Source organism: Mustela nigripes, chromosome 1 (genome assembly GCF_022355385.1).
Source record: "Mustela nigripes isolate SB6536 chromosome 1, MUSNIG.SB6536, whole genome shotgun sequence".
NCBI classification, from domain to species: domain Eukaryota; kingdom Metazoa; phylum Chordata; class Mammalia; order Carnivora; family Mustelidae; genus Mustela; species Mustela nigripes.
In genome coordinates, this window is record NC_081557.1 from 165329958 (window position 1) to 165351324 (window position 21367).

Here is a 21367-nt window from a genome sequence, read left to right on the forward strand (position 1 = left end):
CTTATCTGAAAACTCTTAAAAGGCTTCTGTCTGCTTTGAGTTGGACCTTTTGAGGGTATTTTAAAGGATTCTTTGGCAAACACTATGTGGGATAAGAAATGGTCAGATATTTCTGGAAATTTCTAGGGAGACTGAGAAGACTTCTACTGGAAAGTCTTTGAACATCTTCTCTCTCTTGTCTTTTTACTTCAAGATAATCATTCAGTCAACAGAAAATAGATTGTGTATCTCTATAAAAAAGAGGAAAAAAGGCCTAAAAATCTACAAATTATACCCAAAAGTCAAACTGCATCATATTTTAATTATATTTGCATGAAGCTGACAGCACATATCAATTGATTAAAATTATAAACTCCACAAAAATAGTAACCATTTAGGAGCACCTGGGTGGCTCAGTGGGTTAAAGCCTCTGCCATAGGCTCAAGTCAAGATCCCAGGGTCCTGGGATCGAGCCCCACATCAGGCTCTCTGCTCAGCAGGGAGCCTGCTTCCTCCTCTCTCTCTCTGCCTGTCTCTCTGCCTACTTGTAATCTCTGTCAAATAAAATAAAATCTTTTAAAAAATAGTAACCATTTAAATGTTTATCAGGAAACTAATATATTCCCCTTTTGATTGGATATCATAGCAGTCCCTGACTGAAACCATTAAGCAACTGTCTTTCAAACAGGTTAAGTAGTATAGGTTTGGCTACCTTTCAAAGCAGTTTCATATATATTAACTTATTTGATCCTCTCAGCTGGTCTAGTAAGTAGCTGGCAGTACCAACATTTTTCATTATGATTTAATATGTCTGCCTCTGATGACACCAGCCTCCTTGTGTGAAATCAGGTATGTTCTAGATGTCCAAATGACTGGCTCATTTAATGAGTCACAGCAGATAACCCTAAGTTCCTCCTTAGGAATTTCCTTTTAGAACATCCTTAGGGGAACGCCTGGGTGGCTCAGTTGGTTGGACAACTGCCTTCGGCTCAGGTCATGATCCCGGAGTCCCGGGATCAAGTCCCACATCGGGCTCCCAGCTCCACGGGGAGTCTGCTGCTCTCTCTGACCTTCTCCTCGCTCATGTTCTCTCTCACTGTCTCTCTCTCAAATAAATAAATAAAATCTTTAAAAAAAAAAAAAAAAAAAAAGAACATCCTTAGGAATGTCCTTTCAAACGAACTGATGTTCATAGTGTGACAGATACAACTGGACTTAAAGTGCATAACTGAACAACTATGACAGAGAATCTGGGGTGCAAAAACTGATAATATCATTCAAATGGCAAATTAAATTAGACTTTAAAGTTCTACTCCATTAAATGAGAATAAATGTTTCACATTCTCATAGTCTAAGTTAATGCCTGACTTGCAAGCATTTACATTCAGAAGCTTATCTTTATTACCAGATGGCCTTCAAGTTTTAAAAATTGAATTTTAGGGGCACCTGGGTGACTCAGTCATGAAGCATCTGATCATGATCTCAGGGTCCTAGAATAGAGCCCAGTGTTGGGGTCCCTGCTCAGCACAGAGTCTGCTTCTCCCTCTCCCACTCCCCCTGCTTCTGTTCCCTCTCTTGCTATGTCTCCCTCTGTCAAACAAATAAATAAAATCTTTATATATATATATATATATATATATATATATATAAATCAAACTTTAGTTTTTAGAAAAAGTACTCAAATTGTTAAAAAGGTAAATAATAAAGATAAGAAGGAATGAAATTCTGTATGTTTTATCCTCTCAGTGTGTTACTCTGTGTTTCCCAATAGAAAATGCAAATAGATTCAAAAGCCTTTATGGCTTCATAAAGGGTGATGTATAAATAATTATATAAATTTAGAAGTTATTTCCAGACGACTGAAAGTTCAAGTGATAGGATTTGATAAGATCGCTATGATTAAAAATTAAGTAAAGAGAAGGATAAAAACTGATGAATGAGATCCAGAGTCAAGATGGCGGAGGAGTAGCGGACTGAGATGACATCAGGTCACAGGGGTTCCACTAGATAATTATCAAACCATTCCAAACACCAACAAACCCAACAGGGAATTGAAGAGAAGAAGAGCAGCAATTCTAGAAACACAAAATTGACCACATTCTGAAAGGTAGGACGTGCAGAGTAGTAAATCTGAAGCGACAGAAAGACAGAATGCAGTGGGAGGGGCTGGCTCCCGGCAAGTGGTGGAGCAACAGAGCACAAAATCCAAACTTTTAGAAGTCAGCTCCACTGAGGGACCTCACTCTAGAGAAAGAGCAGGGGTGGAGCCCTCACAGAGACAGTGTGGTCTCAGGTCCCGTGGGGTCACAGAAGGATTGGGAGCATCTGAGTGTAGCAGAGCTTGCAGGTCTTAGAGTGGGGAAGCCAGCTACAGAGATGGAGCTGAGGAGTGAGCTCTCAGCTTGTGGTTACCTTAAGCTGTGATCTGTGGTACAGTCAGACCACTGCTCTTTGAGCAGGGACCCCACAACTGGCAGATCCGAGGAGATCCACCTTCCTCCACCAGAAAAGCAATAAGGCAGGAATCTGCTGGTTTTGGAGACTCCAAATGGGGCTGTATGCCAGAGACAGAAATGCTTGGTCACAGGCCGGAGAACTCTGAGCACAGCCAGACACCAGAGAGATGGTAGTGATTCACTGCTTTTCTCTAAATGTGCACTGAGGAGTGGAGCTCCAAGCTCTTGGCTCCTCCAGGTGGAGATTGGGAGGCTGCCATTTCATTCCCATCCTCCACAGCTCTACGGAAAGCATTCAAGGAAGAAAAGCTCCCAAGAGCAAACCCGAGCAGATTACGTAGCCCAGCCCATGGCAAGGGTGGTGCAATTCTGCCTCAAGCAAAGACATTTGAAAATCACTACAACAGGTCCCTCCCCCAGAAGATCAGCAATAGCATCCAGCCAAGACCAAGCTCACTGATCAAGGAGAACAGCAGAATTCCAAAGGAGGGGAAAGCAAAGCATGGAATTCATGGCTTTCTCCCCATGATTCTTTAGCCTTGCAAAGTTAATTAAATTTTTTTAATTTTATTTTTTTCTTATTCTAATTTTTTTAACTTTTCCTCTTTCCTCATTTAACATTTTTAACTAGTTTATCTTAACAATACATTTCTTTAAAAAAACCTTTTTAAACATTCATTATTATAGTCATATTTTATCCTTCATTGTATCTAACTTTATTTTCTGTATATATATACAGGGTTTTTTTTTTTTCCCTAAGAAATTTTGGGATACAATTTCTTCTGCTTTCTACAGATCAAAATATACCCTAAATCTAGCACAGGGCTTTGTTCTAGCCTCCAGCCTGAGCAAATTCTCTCCACTTTCTTTTTCTTTTTTTTCCAACAAACTTATCAATCTGTTTTTTAGAATTTTATTTTTAATTTTCATCTTTACAGTCCTATTCCATCCCTTCATCATGTTTACTCTAGCTTTGTGTGTATATATATATATATATATATATATATATATATATATATATGGTTTTCTTTCTTTGAAATTTTGGGAGGTAGTTTCTTCTGAGAGACCAAAATACACCCAAAATCAAATGAGTGGCTCGGTTCTATTCAACAGTTTAATGTATATTTTTTTTAATTTTTTAAAATTTCTTTTAATTTCCTCTTACCCCTTTCTTCTTCCCCCAATTTGGGGTCTCTTCTGATTTGGTCAGCCTACATTTTTCTGGGGTCTTTGCCACCCTTTTAGTATTTTATTCTCTTTTTCATATATTCTTATCTGGATAAAATGACATGTTGGAAAACCTCACCACAAAAAAAAAAAAAGAACAAGAGGCAGTACCGAAGGCTAGGAACCTAATCAATACGGACATTAGTAATATGTCAGATCTAGAGTTCAGAATGACAACTGTCAAGATGCTAGCTGGGATCAAAAAGGCATGGAAGATATTAGAGAAACCCTGTCTGGAGAGATAAAAGCCCTTTCTGGAGAAATAAAAGAACTAAAATCTAACAAACTGAAATTTTAAAAAAGCTATTAATGAGGTGCAATCAAAAATGGAGGCTCTTACTGCTAGGATAAATGAGGAAGAAGAGATAATTAGTGATATAGAAGACCAAATGACAGAGAATAAAGAAGCTGAGCAAAACACAAACAACTACTGGACCACAAGGGGAGAATTCGAGAGATAAACGATACCATAAAACAGAACAATATTAGAATAATTGGGATTCCAGAAGAAGTAAGAGAAAGGGGAGCAGAAGGTATATTAGAGTGAATTATAGCAGAGAATTTCCCTAACATGGCAAAGGGAACAAGCATCAAAATCTGGGAGGCACAGAAATCAATACAATAAAAATAGGTCCACACACAGTCGTCTAATAGTTAAATTTACAAGTCTTAGTGACAAAGAGAAAATCCTGAAAGCAGTTCCGGACAAGAAGTCTGCAACATACAATGATAAAAATATTAGATTGGCAACAGACTTATCCACAGAGATTTGGTGGGCCAGAAAGAATCGGCATGATATATTCAGAGCACTAAATGAGAAAAACATACCACCAAGAATACTATATCCAGCTAAGCTATCACTGAAATAGAAGGGAGAGATAAAAAGCTTCCAGGAAAAACAAAAACTAAAAGAATTTAGTTTTGTCTCTAATTGTAATTGTAAATTGTAAACACCAAACCAGTCCTATGGGAAATATTGAAAGGGGTCCTCTAAGCAGAGAGAGCCAAAAAGTAGTAGACAAGAAAGGAACAGAGATAATATACAGTAACAGTCACCTTACAGGCAATACAGGGGCACTAAATTCATATCTCTCAATAGTTACCCTGAATGTAAATGGGCTAAATGTCCTCAATCAAAAGACAAAGGGTACCAGAATGGATAAAAAAACAATACCCATCAATATGCTGCTTACAAAAATTCATTTTAGACCCAAAGACACCTCCAGATTTAAAGTGAAGGGGTAGAAAACAATTTACTATACTAGTGGACATCAAAAGAAAGCTGGGGTGGCAATCCTTTTATCAGATAATTAGATTTTAAGCCAAAGACTGTAATAAGAGATGAGGAAGGACACTATATCATACTCAAAGGGTCTGTCCAACAAGATCTAACAATTTTAAATATCTATGCCCTTAACATGGAAGCAGCCAACTATATAAACCAATTAATAATAAAATCAGAGAACCACATCCACAATAATACAGTAATAGTAGGGGACTTTAACACCCCCCTCCTGAAATGGACAGATCATCCAAGCAAAAGATCAACAAGGAAATAAAGGCCTTAAATGACACACGGGACTAGATGTACATCACAGATATATTCAGAACATTCCATTCTAAAGCAACAAATTACACATTGTTCTCTAGTGCACATGGAACATTCTCCAGAATAGATCACATCCTGGGTCACAAATCAGGTCTCAACTGCTACCAAAAGATTGGGATCATTCCCTGCATATTTTCAGACCACGTGTACTAGAACTCAGTCACAAGAGGAAAGTTAGAAAGAACTCAAATACATGGAGGCTAGAGAGCATCCTACTAAAGCATGAATGGGTCAACCAGAAAATTAAAGAAGAATTGAAAAAATTCATGGAAACAAATGATAATGAAAACACAACGGTTCAAAATCTGTGTGACACAGCAAAGGCAATCCTGAGAGGAAAATGCATAGCAATACAAGCCTTTCTCAAGAAACAAGAAAGGTCTCAAGTATACAGCCTAACCCTACACCTAAACAAGCTAGAGAAAGAACAACAAAGAAATCCTAAACCCAGCAGGAGAAGAGAAGTTAGAGAAAAAGAAACAAACACAGCAGAAGTCAGAGAAATAGAAACAAACAAACAAACAAAAAAAAAAACAAAACAGGAAAAAATCAAAGAAACTAGGAGCTGGTTCTTTGAAAGAATTAATAAGATTGGTAACCCCCTGGCCAGACTTATCAAAAAGAAAAGAGAAAGGACCAAATTAACAAAATCATGAATGAAAGAGAAGAGATCACAACCAACACCAAAGAAATACAATTATAAGAACATATTATGAACAGCTATACGCCAGCAAATTTGACAATCTGGAAGAAATGGATGCATTCCTAGAGACATATAAATTACCACAACTGAACCAGGAAGAAACAGAAAACCTGAACAGACCCATAGCCAGTAAGGAGACTGAAACAGTCATCAAAAATTGGAAGGGGAGGTGAACCATGAGAGACTAAACAATCTCTCTGAAAAACAATCCGAGGGTTTTGAAGGGGCGGGGGGTGGGAGGTCGGGGTACCAGGTGGTGGGTATTATAGAGGGCATGGATTGCATGGAGCACTGGGTGTGGTGCAAAAATAATGAATACTGTTATGCTGAAAATAATAAATAAATAAATAAATAAATAAATATCTCCAAACAAACAAGAGCCCAGGGCCAGACGGCTTCCTATGGTAATTCTACCAAACATTTAAAGAAGAATTTATACCTATTCTCCTGAAACTATTCCAAAAAAATAGAAATGGAGGGAAAACTTCCAAACTTATTTTATGAAGCCAGCATTACCTTGATCCCAAAACCAAACAAACACCCCCTCAAAAAAGAGAATTATTTATTATTAATTTATTAATTATTATTTATTATTTATTGGAATTTCCAATATCCTTGATGAACACAGATGTGAAAATTCTCACCAAAATACTAGCCAATAGGATCCAACAGTACATTAAAAGGATTATTCACCATGACCAAGTGGGATTTATTCCAGGGCTGCTAGGTTGATTCAACATCCGCAAATCAATTAATGTGATGCAATATATTAATAAAAGAAAGAACAAGAACCATAGGATTCTCTCAATAGATGCTGAAAAAGCATTTGACAAAGTACAGCATCCTTTCTTGATCAAAATTCTTCAAAGTGTAGGGATAGAGTGTAGGGATAGTACATACCTCAATATCATCAAAGCCATCTATGAAAAACCCACACCAAATAACTTTCTCAATGGAGAAAAACTGAGAGCTTTTCTGCTAAGGTCAGGAACACAGCAGGGATGTCCATTATCACCACTGCTATTCAACACAGTACTAGAAGTCCTAGCCTCAGCAATGAGACAACAGAAAGAAATTCAAGGTGTCCAAATCAGCAAAGAATAAGTCAAACTATCACTTGTTACACATGATATGATACTTTGTGGAAAACCCAAAAGACTCCACTCCAAATCTGCTAGAACTTGTACAAAAATTCAGTAAAGTGTCAGGATATAAAATCAATGCACAGAAATCAGTTTCATTTCTATACACCAACAACAAGACCGAAGAAAGAGAAATTAAAGAGTTGATCCCATTTACAATTGCACCTCAAACCATAAGATACCTAGGAATAAACCTAACCACAGACGCAAAGAATCTGTACTCAGAAAATTATAAAGTACTCATGAAAGAAATGGAGGAAGACACAAAGAAATGGAAAAATGTTCCATGCTCATGGATTGGAAGAACAAATATTGTGGAAAATGTCTATGCTACCCTAAAGCCATCTACATGTTTAATGCAATCCCTATCAAAATACCATCCTTTTTTTTTTTTCCAAAGAAATGGAACAAATAATCCTTAAATTTATATGGAACCAGAAAAGACCTCAAATAGCCAGAGGAATGTTGAGAAAGTAAGTCAAAGTTGGTGGCATCACAATTTCAGACTTCAAGCTCTATTACAAAGCTGCCATCATCAAGACAGCATGGTACTGATGCAAAAACAGACACATAGATCAATGGAACAGAATAGAGAGCCCAAAAATAGACCCTCAACTCTATGGTCAACTAATCTTTGACAAAGCAGAAAAGAATGTCCAATGGAAAGAAGACAGCCTCTTCAACAAATGGTGCTGGGAAAACTGAACAGCCACATGCAGAAAAATGAAACTGGACCATTTCCTTACACCACACATGAAAACAGACTCAAAATGGATGAAGGACCTCAATGTGAGAAAGGAATTCGTCCATATCCTTAAGGAGAACACAGGCAGCAACCTCTTCTACCTCAGCTGCAGCAACTTCTTCCTAGAAACATCACCAAAGGCAAAGGGAAGCAAGGGCAAAAATGAACTATTGGGATTTCATCAAGATCAAAAGCTTTTGCACAGCAAAGGAAACAGTTGACAAAACCAAAAGACAACTTAGAGAATGGGAGAAGATACGTGCAAATGACATATCAGATAAAGGGCTAGTATCCAAAATCTATAAAGAACTTATGAAACTCAACATCCAAAGAACAAATAATCCAATCAAGAAATGAACAGAAGATATGAACAGACATTTCTGCAAAGAAGACATCCAGATGGCCAACAGACACATGAAAATGTGCTCCACATCACTTGGCATCAGGGAAATACAAATCAAAACCACAATGATGTATCACTTCACACCAGTCAAAATGACTCAAATTAACAAGTCAGGAAACGACAGATGCTGGCAAGGATGTGGAGATAGGTGAACCCTCCTACACTGTTGGCAGTAATGCAAGCTGGTGCAACCACTCTGGAAAACAGCATGGAGGTTCCTCAAAAAGTTGAAAATAGAACTACCCTATGACCCAGCAATTGCACTACTGGGTACTTACCCTAAAGATACAAATGCAGTGATCCGAAGGGGCACGTGCATCCAAATGTTTACAGTAGCAATGTCCACAATCGCCAAACTATGGAAAGAACCTAGATGTCCATCAACAGATGCATGGATAAAGAAGATGTGGGGTGTGTGTGTGTGTGTGTGTGTGTGTGTGTGTGTGTGTGTAGTCTTCTTTATTACATATATAGTGTATATAATATTCTTTATTATATATAGTGTATACACACACACACACACACACACACAAATGGAATATTATACATCCATCAAAAGAAATGAAATCTTGACATTTGCAACGACATGGAGAGAACTAGAGGGTATTACACTGAGCGATATAAGTCAATCAGAGAAAGACAATTATCATGTGACCTCCCTGATATGAGGAATTTGATAAGCTGAGTGGGGGGTCTGGGAGGTAGGGAAGGAAAAAAATGAAACAAGATGGGATCTGGAGGGAGCAAACCATAAGAGACTCTTAATCTCACAAAACAAACTGAGGGTTGCTCGGGGGGGGATCGGTATGGAGAGGATGGTTGGGTTATGGACATTGGGGAGGGTATGTACTATGGTGAGTGCTATGAAGGATGCAAGCCTGGCAATTCACAGACCTGTACCCCTGGGGCAAATAATACATTGTAAGTTAATAAAAAAGGAATTAACAAAGCAAAACAAAACAAAATAAAAACAAACCAAAAAAATGACAAACAGGAGAAGAGAAATAATGTACTTATCACATGCATATAGCGCACCAGACACTGGTACACAGTTAACCTGTAACAAATTATTCCATTTGCATAAAAATGTATTATCATAAATATTTCTGCTCATCATTTAACAGAAGAGCAAACAAAGGCCAGAGACGTGAACTGATTTTCCCTGTATCATAACAATGAACATTTTACTGCTGAGATGTGAACACTGGCCCATGTAACTGCAAAACCCTTGCTTCCTCCTCCACATTTAGCTGCCCTGCAAGGAAAAGGAGATACAGAGAAAGCACCAGAAAAGTAGTAGCTAAAATGGCAGGAGAAGGTTAGTACAGCATCACAGACACTACCTAATGAGCAATTCCAAAACAGAGGGAATGGCTTCCAGGGAAAAATTTGCCTTTATATTCCTAGCTTTCAGTCAACAATAAGTACTCAAATATGTACTAAACTACAGGAACATCTCAAAAAAAATGAGAATGAGTGTTAAGAATATAGCGCACTGTTGGGGCTGCCTGGGTGGCTCAGTAGTTAAGCATCTGCCTTCGGCTCAGGTCATGATCCCAGAATCCTGGGATCAAGCCTGGCGTCAGACTTCCTGCTCACTAAGAGGCCTGCTTCTCCCTCTCCCACTCCCACTGCTTATGTGCCTTCTCTCGCTGTCTCTCTCTCTATTTCCAATAAATAAAATCTTTAAAAAAAAAGAAAAAGAAAAAGAAAGTTGTGTACTATCTAGAAAAATCACCCCAAAGGGAAATTTTAGATAAAGAGTACTGATTTTTTTTATACATGATTAAATACCTGAGGAAATGATGAAAAAGAGGAAGGTGCACATGAAGACTAGCTCACAGACGGAAATAATAGAGTAGCACAGAGTAAGGGTTAACCAGATGGGTCCATGGATCAGGATGTCTGGGTTTAAACCCTAACTTGGTATGTGTGTGACCTTGGTCAAGTTACTTAACTTCCCTGTACATCACTTTCCACATCGTTAACATGGAGATAATTACCATACTTATGTCACAAGGCTGTTACTGTAAGGAGTAAATGAGTTACTGTATGTGAAGCACTGAAGAAAATGTCTGACACAGAGTCTTCAGTATTAACTAGTCTTTCAAGAAGCTGCAGAGTGTAGGGAAGGAGTAAGGTTGAGAAATCTTGGGGAGAAGCAGAGTCAGGAAAAGAAGAATATGTTAGGGTATGTTAGGTCCTCAAGCATGTTTGTGGACATGGAGAGAAGGAGAAATTCAGGAAAGGTCAATGGAAACAGGAAGAAGCTGTGGGAAAGATGAACACATTTGGAGGAACTGGCCTTAAGAAAAGATAAAGAATACAAGTCCTGATACAATGAAGAGGTGGAGAGCAGAAGAGGAAACAGAGCAGTTTTCAGGACTTAAACGAGGAGGTGAGATAGCAAAGGTCACAGATTCCAAAGAAAGACCTCCATCTCACTAAAGGAAGCAAAGGTAAGAGTGGGAATTTTGCAGACTAATGAAAAGATTTTAGAAGAGAGATTCTTGAAAATTTCAAAAGATTCACTAGAGATGCGTAAAAGTAGAGTTAATACTGGTGAAGTGTGGGCTAAATTCAGAGAGGATTCAGGTATCAGCTTTTGGGACGTTTCCAACACAAAGACTAGAGCCAGGTAAAATGGTGCATGGGGCAAGAAGTGTTGAGCCGGATCCAGAGCAAATTCCACTGACAGCCCAGCCCTACCCAGAATTCTCCTTCACCACAGTCTAGGGGCATCACGTGCCCGTCACTAAACCAGCTTTTTCATAAACAGCAGTCGATCAAAATCAATGAAAATTATCTCTTATATCATTTTATTACTTATGTAGTTTTCAGTTTTAACTAATGGCTAATATAACCACGTACAGGAAAGTAACCGATTTCTATTTTATGAACTACTATGATTTTAAACAGCAAATAGCTTTTTGGTGAAATACAGCAGAGCTGTATCAACTGGACAGGACTGGAGGAGATTATGCTGAGTGAAATAAGTCAACTACAATATGGTTTCACTTACTTGTGGAGCATAAGGAATAACACGAAGGACACTGGGAGATGGAGAGGAGAAGTGAGCTGGGGGAAATCAGAGGGGTAGACAAACCATGAGAGATTGTGGACTCTGAGAAACAAACTGAGGGTTTTGGAGGGGAGGGGGCTTGGGGGGATGAATGAACCTGGTGGTGGGTATTAAGGAGGGCACGTATTGCATGGAGCACTGGGGTGTGGTGCATAAACAATGAATCCTGGAACACTGAAAAAATAAGTAAATAGATAGATAAGTAAGGCCAAAAAAAAAAAAAAAAGGAAAGAAATACAGCAGACTGGACATGTATATTTATCTGTAGCCCCTCCTAAAACTCCTTAAAATAAATAAATAAAGGAGTCATCATGTTACAGGACAAAAAGAATGGGAGATTGTATGACAACATGGAGATACTTATTTTAGAAAATGAAAAGTGGAGGATGTAGTCGAACTGACTTCCTATGAGAAAAAAAGTCAACAAGAAACAAAGTGATGTGGGGCCCAGAACTTCAGAGAAGTTTAGGAAATGAAGGCACCAAGTACCTCGAACAGGTGAAGCATGAAACTAAAAATAAGAGAATTCATTGTAAGTTTATTAAGGAGCAATCAGAACCCCAGCTCTTTGCTCCTGAGACAATGCAGCAAGGCAAACACCCCACATGACTCTCGGAGATTCACCCTTTGAGACTACTGAACCAGAGAGAATTTTACTTCAAGGACACAAGGCAAACTGAAGTCTGCAGTGAGATGCGGAGCTGAAGGCGGGGTATTAAGTCAAAACTGCACAGTGCCCCATTCCTTTCTGCTCCCGCCCCACTTCCAACACAGGCAGCCAGGAAGGCTCACCACCCTTGCCACCTCCAGGTAAGAACAGAGAAAAACCAACCACCTGAGAGAAAAGACCAATGGACAAGCCCTTCACATATGGGCTTCCTGATTAGTTCTTTTTTTTTTTCTATCTCATATTTTAAAAAGAATGCTTTCCACATTCAGTGTAATATTTCACTTGTTATGAAAGCACACAAAATATGTCTGTTCTATCCCACTGATATGTACCTGTACTTAAAAGAGTGCCAAGAACATATCAGGTGCTCAATAAATGTTTGAGGAATGAATTATATGTATTTAACAGCTATTAGATTCTGATGGAGATCCAAGCAACTCAAAAATATTCTCTCCGTATTTGGAGAGTATCATTTCATGTCAGTTGTTGACAAAGAAGTGTCCCTAACATCGCCACATTTTACAGCTGAATTCCACTTCCCTGCACCTCGGTTTTAAAGATAAAAGGTACAACAGTTAACTTCTAAAAATAGCTGATATTAATGTTTCTTCTGTTAGGAAAAAAAGTGATGCCTATCACTTTATATTTACTGACACTTATTCCTAAAGAAAAGCACAAAAGGTTTCCTTTAGAGAAAGACTGATTACAGACTACAGGAGAAATAAGCCAGATGGTCCCCCTAGTGACCTAGAAAACTACCACTCTCTGGAGTACCACCCCTGCCTAAGCAATCAACACCTAATAAAAATCCAGTCCTTCTAAAGCTGTAGATTCACGCGGACAAGACCCATTTGCTTGCATAGATACTGAAATGACTCCTCTACAGGGTTGTACAATCGTCAGAGAGGGAGAACAAAGCAAGTGTCACAAGCTGAGCTGTGAAACACTACCTCGTAGCAGTAACTGAGTAACTGTGCTCCCCTTCTTCCCTCGTAACAGCTTTCTTTTATTCCCCTGTGACTCCCAGGTTGTCCTGGAAATATGCATGCTCCGGCATACAGGCACCTGTGAGCCTGTGCACATGCGTGCATGCACACACACGTGCGCGCGTGCACACCTCCCCCCCTCTCCCCACACACACACTCCTGTGGTCCCATGGATTGTGCATCTACAGGGTCTGGAACAAGGCTATTAAGGAAGTCTCACTAATTTGTCTAAGTATGTAAAAGTTATAATCAAACTAAAGAACTGTTGAATAAAATCTCTCCTATCCTCTTAAAAGGTCATAGATACCCTTCCATGGCAATACACTTTTTTTAAATGTGTAAAGCTATGGTTTTTATATGACTGAACACAAACAAAATATCAAAGGCAACTAAAGTTAAGTATTATTGCATATCTGAATATTCAATGATGGACCAGAATTGTTTGGAGTGAATACCAGTAAAGATATCTCTAAATCTCGGATTTTAATTATTCTGTAATTCTTTTGTTCTTCATATAGTCCAGCAAAATCAAAAATAAACTATTATCATCTAGACTGTCAGATAATATGCATTCTATTAATAGAATGTCAAATTAGACTACTTTTCTTAACTTGCTCTTAGTTTCTATTATTTTCAATTTGAAAAAACTTGACTGTTTTGAAGTAGGAGCAACAAGAATCATCAACAAAATTCTTAAGGCAATACTTGAACTTAGACATGAACCATGAATCTTCTATATCCTGTTCAATTCTCACAATGGAGCATCCAGGTTAATCATTTTTATTATATAAAATATTAGAGAGTATTTTAATTTTATTATTGAAATCACTATCATTTATATTACACTATCTACTGTCTATTAAAGCAATATCTAAAACTTTACGGCATTTCTTAAATTCTACTTCTTTCAATTTTTTTTAATTGAATACAAAGAGCAAACCAAAAATAATGATACATTACTCAGTTTAAGTCTCTCTCCACTTAATACTATGCCTTCAACCAAAAGAGCCAGAAAGTAGACTCCATAAGAAATTAGTGTCAGGGCTATTAGTACGGTTCATTTCAAGGCCTGGTGCATGGTTGTCATCCTGGAACACATCTTCTCTGCCTTCAGCTGGACTTCCCATTCCTAGAAGTGTATTTCCAGAATCCTAGCTTCATTACACTCTCTCACTAGATCTATAGCCTATTACTGTTTATAATTTCACAGTTGATTCTTTTTTTTTTTTTTAAGATTTATTGACTGATTTATTTAGAGGGACAGAGACCACAAACAGGGTGGGGACGGACAAAGGGAAAGGGAGAATCTTAAGCAGACTCCACGCTGAGCACGGAGCCTAACACGGGGATCCATCTCAGGACCCTAAGGATCATGACCTGAGCAGAAATCAAGAGTCATATGCTTAACTGACTGAGCCACCCTATCACCCTCCACAGTCATTTCTATTCAATATTGACAGAATTGTGCCATTCATCTCCAGCGTCGATGTCAGGAAATCCAAAGCCATTTATTTAGCTTCTAGCGCCCTTGTATGTATATAGCCCATTTGGTTAGTCTCGAAGATTTTAGAACGTTCTTTTCTGAGATAGCTGCATGGCTGGCTCTTCTTTCTCATTATCTAATTCTCTGCTGATCTCTGTAGGGATCTTTCTTGATCAAGGAAGTTCCCACATACCACTCCCACATCACCATTTTCTTTAAAGAGTCCATTTATTTATTTTCAGAGAGAGAGAAAGACAGAGAGAGTGTGAGCCTGAGTAGAAGGAGAGGCAGAGGACAGAAAGAGAAGCAGACACCCCATTGAGCAGGGAGCCCAATATGGGGCTCAATCCCAAGACCCCGGGACCGTGACCCAAGCCAAAGGCAGACACTTAACTGACAAGCCACCCAGGGACCCCCTCTATCACCTTATTTTATTTAAATCAAAGTACATCTTGTTATGTGGTATTTTCTAGTTTTACTCTTTTCTATATTGTCCATTAAATAAACTTTAATTTTACAAGAATTCATGTGCTTCTGACTCCCCAGTGCCTAGGACAGTGAGCAGGTCCTCAATAAATGGTTATTGGGTAAATGAATAAAGCCTGTGTACTAGCTTTACTTCCAGAAGTAGAGTAAGAATAACTTTTCAACTGATATTTCTAAATTACATGAAACAGGATCATGTGTAGGATCCCATTCTTGTCATGGTGTTTATATTTACTACAAACATGTCTTCTGGCAATAGTAAATTATAAATTAGGAGGAGTCCAAAAACTTTAAAACTAAAATCAAACTTTTTAACAGTTCAATTTGTCTTCAGAAAGCAAAAGTCTTGGGCCAAATTATCTCCTTTCCTTACAAAAAATTCATAGTTATTAGGTTAAGAGTTAATGTCATCATCTTGATTCCAGTAGAGCAATGACCTAAAGAAGATAATCAGGCAAGGTATGCAAGCATGTAGGCTTCAGTATCAGATGACTTTGGTCCTGATCCAAGCTTTGCCATGTAGGAGCTACCTGTCCCTGGGTTTGTTATTTAACCTCTTTAAGCTACAGTCTCCGAATTATGACAGTACTTATCTCCTAGGCTATGATGAGGGTCCAAGCAGATCATTCATTTAAAATTCCAGGCAGAGTCCCTGAGAATTAATAAATGTTATCTATAATTATTGCAAAAAATTATCTATTTGAACATTTTCACATTCTTTGCAAAATCTTGGCTGAAAGTACCATTCATTATATTGCAAGAAATAATTTCTTTCTTAGCTCAGTGCTAATACAAAAATGCCTCTTCAACCACACTTGAGATTTTCCTTAATCAGGTGGGGCAAAATATATGACTGATGTTTTCTTTCCAGAAGGAAACTCAGGTCATTTGCCATAATAACCTGTTCCGGATACCTTTTTTTCTACTTTTTATTTTTTCTTAGCTGGCTTTCCTTGATTTTGTTTTCACTATTTCTTTTTTATGTTGTGTTTAACTTTGTATCTTATGGCTCTACTATTTACCAACTTAGTGACCCTCCGGAACTTTTTCAACATCTGAACTTCCATTTCCCTGGTCTGTCAAATGAGAACTGTTGTGAGCACCAATGATACTGTCACCTAACACCCTTTTCAATATCTGCTCCTCTACTCCATCCATATGCCCTGCACCCGTACAAGGGTCCAACCCTCTAGATTAGTCTAGAAGTGCACATCTAATTCAAGCCTGACCAAGGAGACACTTGCCAGGAATTTTGGACTTAGGACTGAAAGAGTCTGGTCAGTTTCCTTCTAGTGACTGAAACTGCAAGACATAAACCTCAGGGGTTGCAAGTGGCTATTTCCCACATATGGAAGGAGCCAGTGCACAGAGAAAGAAGAAATTACTATAAGCTATAGGGAAGAGGAAGACAAGGAGTTCTAATGGTTCTAATGGCTTCTAAGTTCTTGCTCTTCCTAAAGCCTGGCTGTTCCATTAGACAGCCTACTATCTTTCCAATAAAGTCTCCTTTCTGCATACATAATTTGGGTTTGATATCCAGCATTTGAAACCAAAATAGCTCTAATATGTAGAAAATAAACTATTTTGAATAATTGTTATAAAAAACAAGAGGGGCACCCGGGTGCCTCAGTAGGTTAAGCGTCTGCCTTGGGCTCAAGTCATGATCCCAAGGACTGGGGATCAAGCCCCGAGTCGAGGCTCCTTGCTCAATGGGGAGCTGCTTCTCCCTCTGCTGCTCTCCCCCTACTTGTACATGCTCTCTATGTCAAATAAATAAATAAAACCTTTTTTTAAAATATTGAAAGTAAAAGTAAAAGAAATAAAACAAGTGCCTAGCATAGTACCTGGCATATAATATTCACTCAAGAAATGATACCTACTGGGGCACCTGGGTAGCTCAGTGGGTTAAAGTCTCTGCCTTCGGCTTGGGTCATGATCCCAGGGTCCTGGGATCAAGCCCCACATCGGGCTCTCTGCTCAGCGGGGAGCCTGCTTCCCTTCCTCTCTCTCTACCTGCCTCTCTGCCTACTTGTGATCTCTGTCAAATAAACAAATAAAATCTTTTAAAAAAAGAAAGAAAAAAAGAAAGAAATGATACCTATTAACATTACTTAGAAGTTGTGTACTAGCTTTACTTTACAAATTCTAAATCAATTAATTAATGAACACAATTTTAATAGCTTATAAATCTTTTTCTTTTCTTGCAGTTTCAAAATTACTCAAAGGGATTCTTTGGTTTGGGATCTTGAAAGAATTGCAAAATAAGAGAAATGCTCTGATTAAGTTTGCTACATATCACTGTATAAGTCTAAGTAACTCATACATATACTTAAATAATCTTAGAGAATAATAAAGTCTGAGATCCAGTAACCCTCCATTTCTTACTTAACTCACTTGTTCAGGGTAAATATATGGAGGAAAATTAGAAAAAGAATACAGACTAACATTCCACAGATCCCTCATACACAAAAATAAGTCAGACACATTTAAGTGTGTAAAATACTGATTTGGCTACATTCACAGAAGTCTTCAGATTTTATAAAGGATGCAATATAGCAAAGAAAAAAATGGAATCACCATACCTGTAGAGATACCACGCTGACGTTATCAAAATGGATATGTCCATTAGGTTCTGTGACAGCTGGATTTGCATAACACGTCACACCATTGATGGCAGGTAATGTTTTAGGTTGATGAGTTTTCTCATGAGAAGGACCAAAGTCATCATTTCTAAAGTGAGTGTGATCATTCTACATAAAAAAATTTAAAAAGCAAGAGGAGGTTATAAGAATAAAAAATGATGGCTCACACAAAGTAGAGAGTTTAGAGCTTTTTATTTGTAAGAGAAAATTCACACATCTATTCAATATATAATCTTTTTAGACTTACAAATATATCTTCATTTATTATGTTGTGCTTTCTCATGTTAGGCTATGTATGCCTTCTTATTCTGATGAACACAAATAAATACAGATTGTGCACATTTTTCTTGACATTAAATTATTGGTACTTATTCCAAATTCTACATTGTGAATCGTTTCTCTTATATTTATGAATATATTGACTCTTTTCTTTCTCCTCACATTCACAAGTCTAATAACTGAGCTGTTCACGTAATTATAAGAATAAAAGTCCTGAGGCACCAGGGTGGCTCCATCAGTTAAGCAACTGACTCTTGATTTCAGGTCAAGCTAAGATCTCAGAATTGTGAGATGGCGGGAGCCCTGTGGCAGGCTCTGCGCTGGGCATTCTCTCTCTATCTATCTTTCTGCCTCTCACTCTGCTCATGCTTTCTCTCTCTCTTCCTCAAAAAAATAAAATAAAATAAAATTCTTACCTTATTTGCCTATAAAGCTATATAAAGTAGCTTTAAGAGGTCAAAAAAACATTTTCAATAAAGTCTATTTACCTGACCATATGTCTTTAATAACATCTTAAGCACTCTTTCAAAAAAGAAAAGCAAGTAAAATCCACCAAACACAGCAACTGCCTTCTCAACATAGTTGTCACTTTTGGGATTGAATCCAAATGCCTGAGAGAGGGGGAAAAAAAAATCAGGTAAAACAAGTAATTTAACCTGATTTCTGGAAAACAATACATCTTTCAGTATACAATTTTCATCAAAGTTCTAAGCCCATCTTCAGATCAGGTAATATGGGGAATTTAACCACAAAAATCACAAAACAAAAACTCTGAAACTTAAGTAACCAAACTGTAAGAGATCATACAGGAGTCTTATAACCAGAAGAAGTTCTATTACTAAAACCCCCCGAGTATCTTGGTTTCCTGACTCTAAGATAGTTTCCTACCTTCAACAATATTTACCTTGGAAGAGAAAGCTTTTCATAGTAAAGGAGAAGCACTGATTCCCACCTTTATAGATAATATTAGATATGAATAATAAAGAAAAATAAGATACTGATAATCCATTTTCTCTAAAAATAATATACTTGTCCATTATATCCAGGTTCAAATTTTTAAAGCAAATATGACAAGCCATTTGGATTACTGTTTTCTCAAGAGAGATCCTTTTAAACTCAGAAGATCCTGGTTGGCCCTAAAGAGATAAAGAATTCAAGGGCTGGGCCCAAGAATGAAGAAGAAAAGATTTCTTTCACACCCACACAGACCCATGAGAATGAAATAATCTACTGTCTAAAGGACACAGGGAAAGAGCTAGAGTTTGAAATTATGAAGAGTCCAGGTTTTCCTACCAGACAAGACACACAAACTTAAATAAAAGCTACAATCAATGTCTGAGGACACTTTGTGGTATCTCATCAGTAAATCTGACATTGCAGGCTCTTCAAAAAATAAGTAAATAATAAAAGTATGTAGAAAAATTAAGTTTGCCAAATGCAAGACAAAATAAAATTTCAGGCCCTCAGAGGTATCCCAGAGCCGTCTGGGCACGTCCTGGTGGCTGGCCTCCTAGAATATTAATTTTATCTCTGACACTGATATCCCCTGTAGCTTGAGACAAGCTTTTTCATCCACTGTGATTCAGCTTTCTCTTCTTCAACACTATCAACCAGACCATAAAATGCTGTGAGAATTATGGAGCCTTAAAAATGTACAAAGTGCTAAAACATCTAAAAGGAACAATTATTCACAGAAACAAACAGCCAAGATCCTTACCTCTGGAATAAGCTGGAAAATGGCATTTGAAAATAGAGTCCCAATAGCCAGACCCACGAAAAAGGTCAAAACCTTAGGGAAGTAAGATTTCTTTAGCAGTGGAGTCAAAATCAATCCGAGGAGAGATGCCAGATTAATAACTGTCACTGACAGGAATCCATATCCCCAAACTGTAGATCAGAAGTAAAGAGCAGAAATTAATCAGAGCAATGAAGCCAAATGAAGTCTTACTGTACAAGAAGCCTGAAACAACTTTTTCTTTGAAAGCTTGAAACAGATCTTCTTTAAAATAACAAGATCTTCTCCACAAAATTTATGCAGAGAACTGTGAACATAAATGCAGAATAATAAATACTAATAGTAATACTGCTGATACTGTCATCAGCCCTAAACTACTCAAAGGCTCAAAGAATTTTCTAGCTTGCAAGAAATGTGGAAGACATCTGGAATGGTGACAAACCACCTAAACCTCAGAGGCTCCAAGTCACCTACTTTCATCTGTAGCTCAAAGCCTCGTTTAAAACTCAGCCTTTCAGAGGAATACAGAGATGGTGTGAGTTTCAGGGGAAAAGTACAAAGTGATGGGTGGAGGGTAGGGGTGGAGATGGGTGGGTAGAAGTTAGCTTCAAGGTGACCAGAGTTGCTGACACTGCGCTTGTCATAATCACTGGTCTGCAGGATCCTGTGGAGTGCACTTCCTTGGGAAGGCAGCACCTCGGCCCTCCAGCTGGGGCCCCCAGGACTTGGACTCAACCCCACGCGGTGAGCACTCAAGAGGGGAGCACGTGGGAACCAGGGAGTAGCTTGTGTTGACCAACTCTCCCAGATCAGGGCAAAAATGGCTGTGCAATGAGGACTCTGATGACAGAAGGAGGTGGCGAGTCTTTTGACTCTCTGTCCCGTAAGGTCTGGTACCCAATAGGTGCATAATATTGCTTCCAATGAAATGCATGAATGTTATCCTAAGCTCTACAGTGAGTGGTGTGTGTGACTTCCATTTCCCCAATCATCCTGGGTGGCGGGGCGGTGGGTGTTGATTTAAGGACACAATGGGAGTGCAAGCGAAGCATACCCAGGACATCTGCGGTCAGCAGTACAGGCTCCGGAACCACGCAACATGGCTTTACCTCCGCCCCACCCGCTGTGCACGAAGGACAGCGTGAAAGATGAGGAAGCTGCCTCTGCCCTCTCGCTTCTTAAAAATGCCCAGAAAACATTTTTAAATGTTAGGTCCCTTTCCTTATGACTCTCGGTGGAGTACCGTAGCAATACCTAATGCTAACGAGTATTTGCCACTGCCAGATACATGCTAAGAAACTGACATGGAGGGACACCTGGGTGGCTCCATCGGTTAGGCAGCTGCCTTCTGCTCTGGTCACGATGCTGGGGTCCTGGGATGGAGCCCCGCATTGGGCTCCCTGCTCAGTGGGGAGTCGGCTTCTCTCTCTCCCTCTCCCTGCTGCTCCCCCTACTTGTGCTATCTCTCACGCTCTCTGTCAAATAAATAAAATCTTGAAAGGGAGAGAGAGAGAGAGAGAGAGAGAGAGAGAGAAAGAAAGAAAGAAAGGAAGGAAGAAAGGAAGGAAGGAAGGAAGGAAACTGACATGTATTCATGAATTTGATCCTCACAAAACTCTGTGAGGTAAGGACTACTATCTCCTTCCCCATACAGTTGAGGAAACCAAAGCATACAGAGCTCCAGTGAGATGCCCAAGCCATGCAGACAGAAAGCTGGATTTTGAACCCAGGCAGTCTGGC

The 21367-nt window shown here is 38.7% G+C and overlaps 1 protein-coding gene across 3 annotated transcripts in view; it reads right to left on the minus strand.

The window, feature by feature from the left end:
- The window catches only part of SLC39A8 (solute carrier family 39 member 8), an 84323-nt gene that overhangs the window by 31284 nt on the left and 31672 nt on the right, over positions 1 to 21367 (minus strand). For all 3 annotated transcript variants that reach the window (XM_059376598.1, XM_059376582.1, XM_059376591.1), the window contains exons 4-6: positions 19610 to 19779; positions 18381 to 18503; positions 17554 to 17721 (exon numbers count right to left, since the gene is read on the minus strand). In XM_059376598.1, the coding sequence (XP_059232581.1) occupies positions 17554 to 17721; positions 18381 to 18503; positions 19610 to 19779 (461 nt within the window). The remainder of the gene's footprint in view (positions 1 to 17553; positions 17722 to 18380; positions 18504 to 19609; positions 19780 to 21367) is intronic.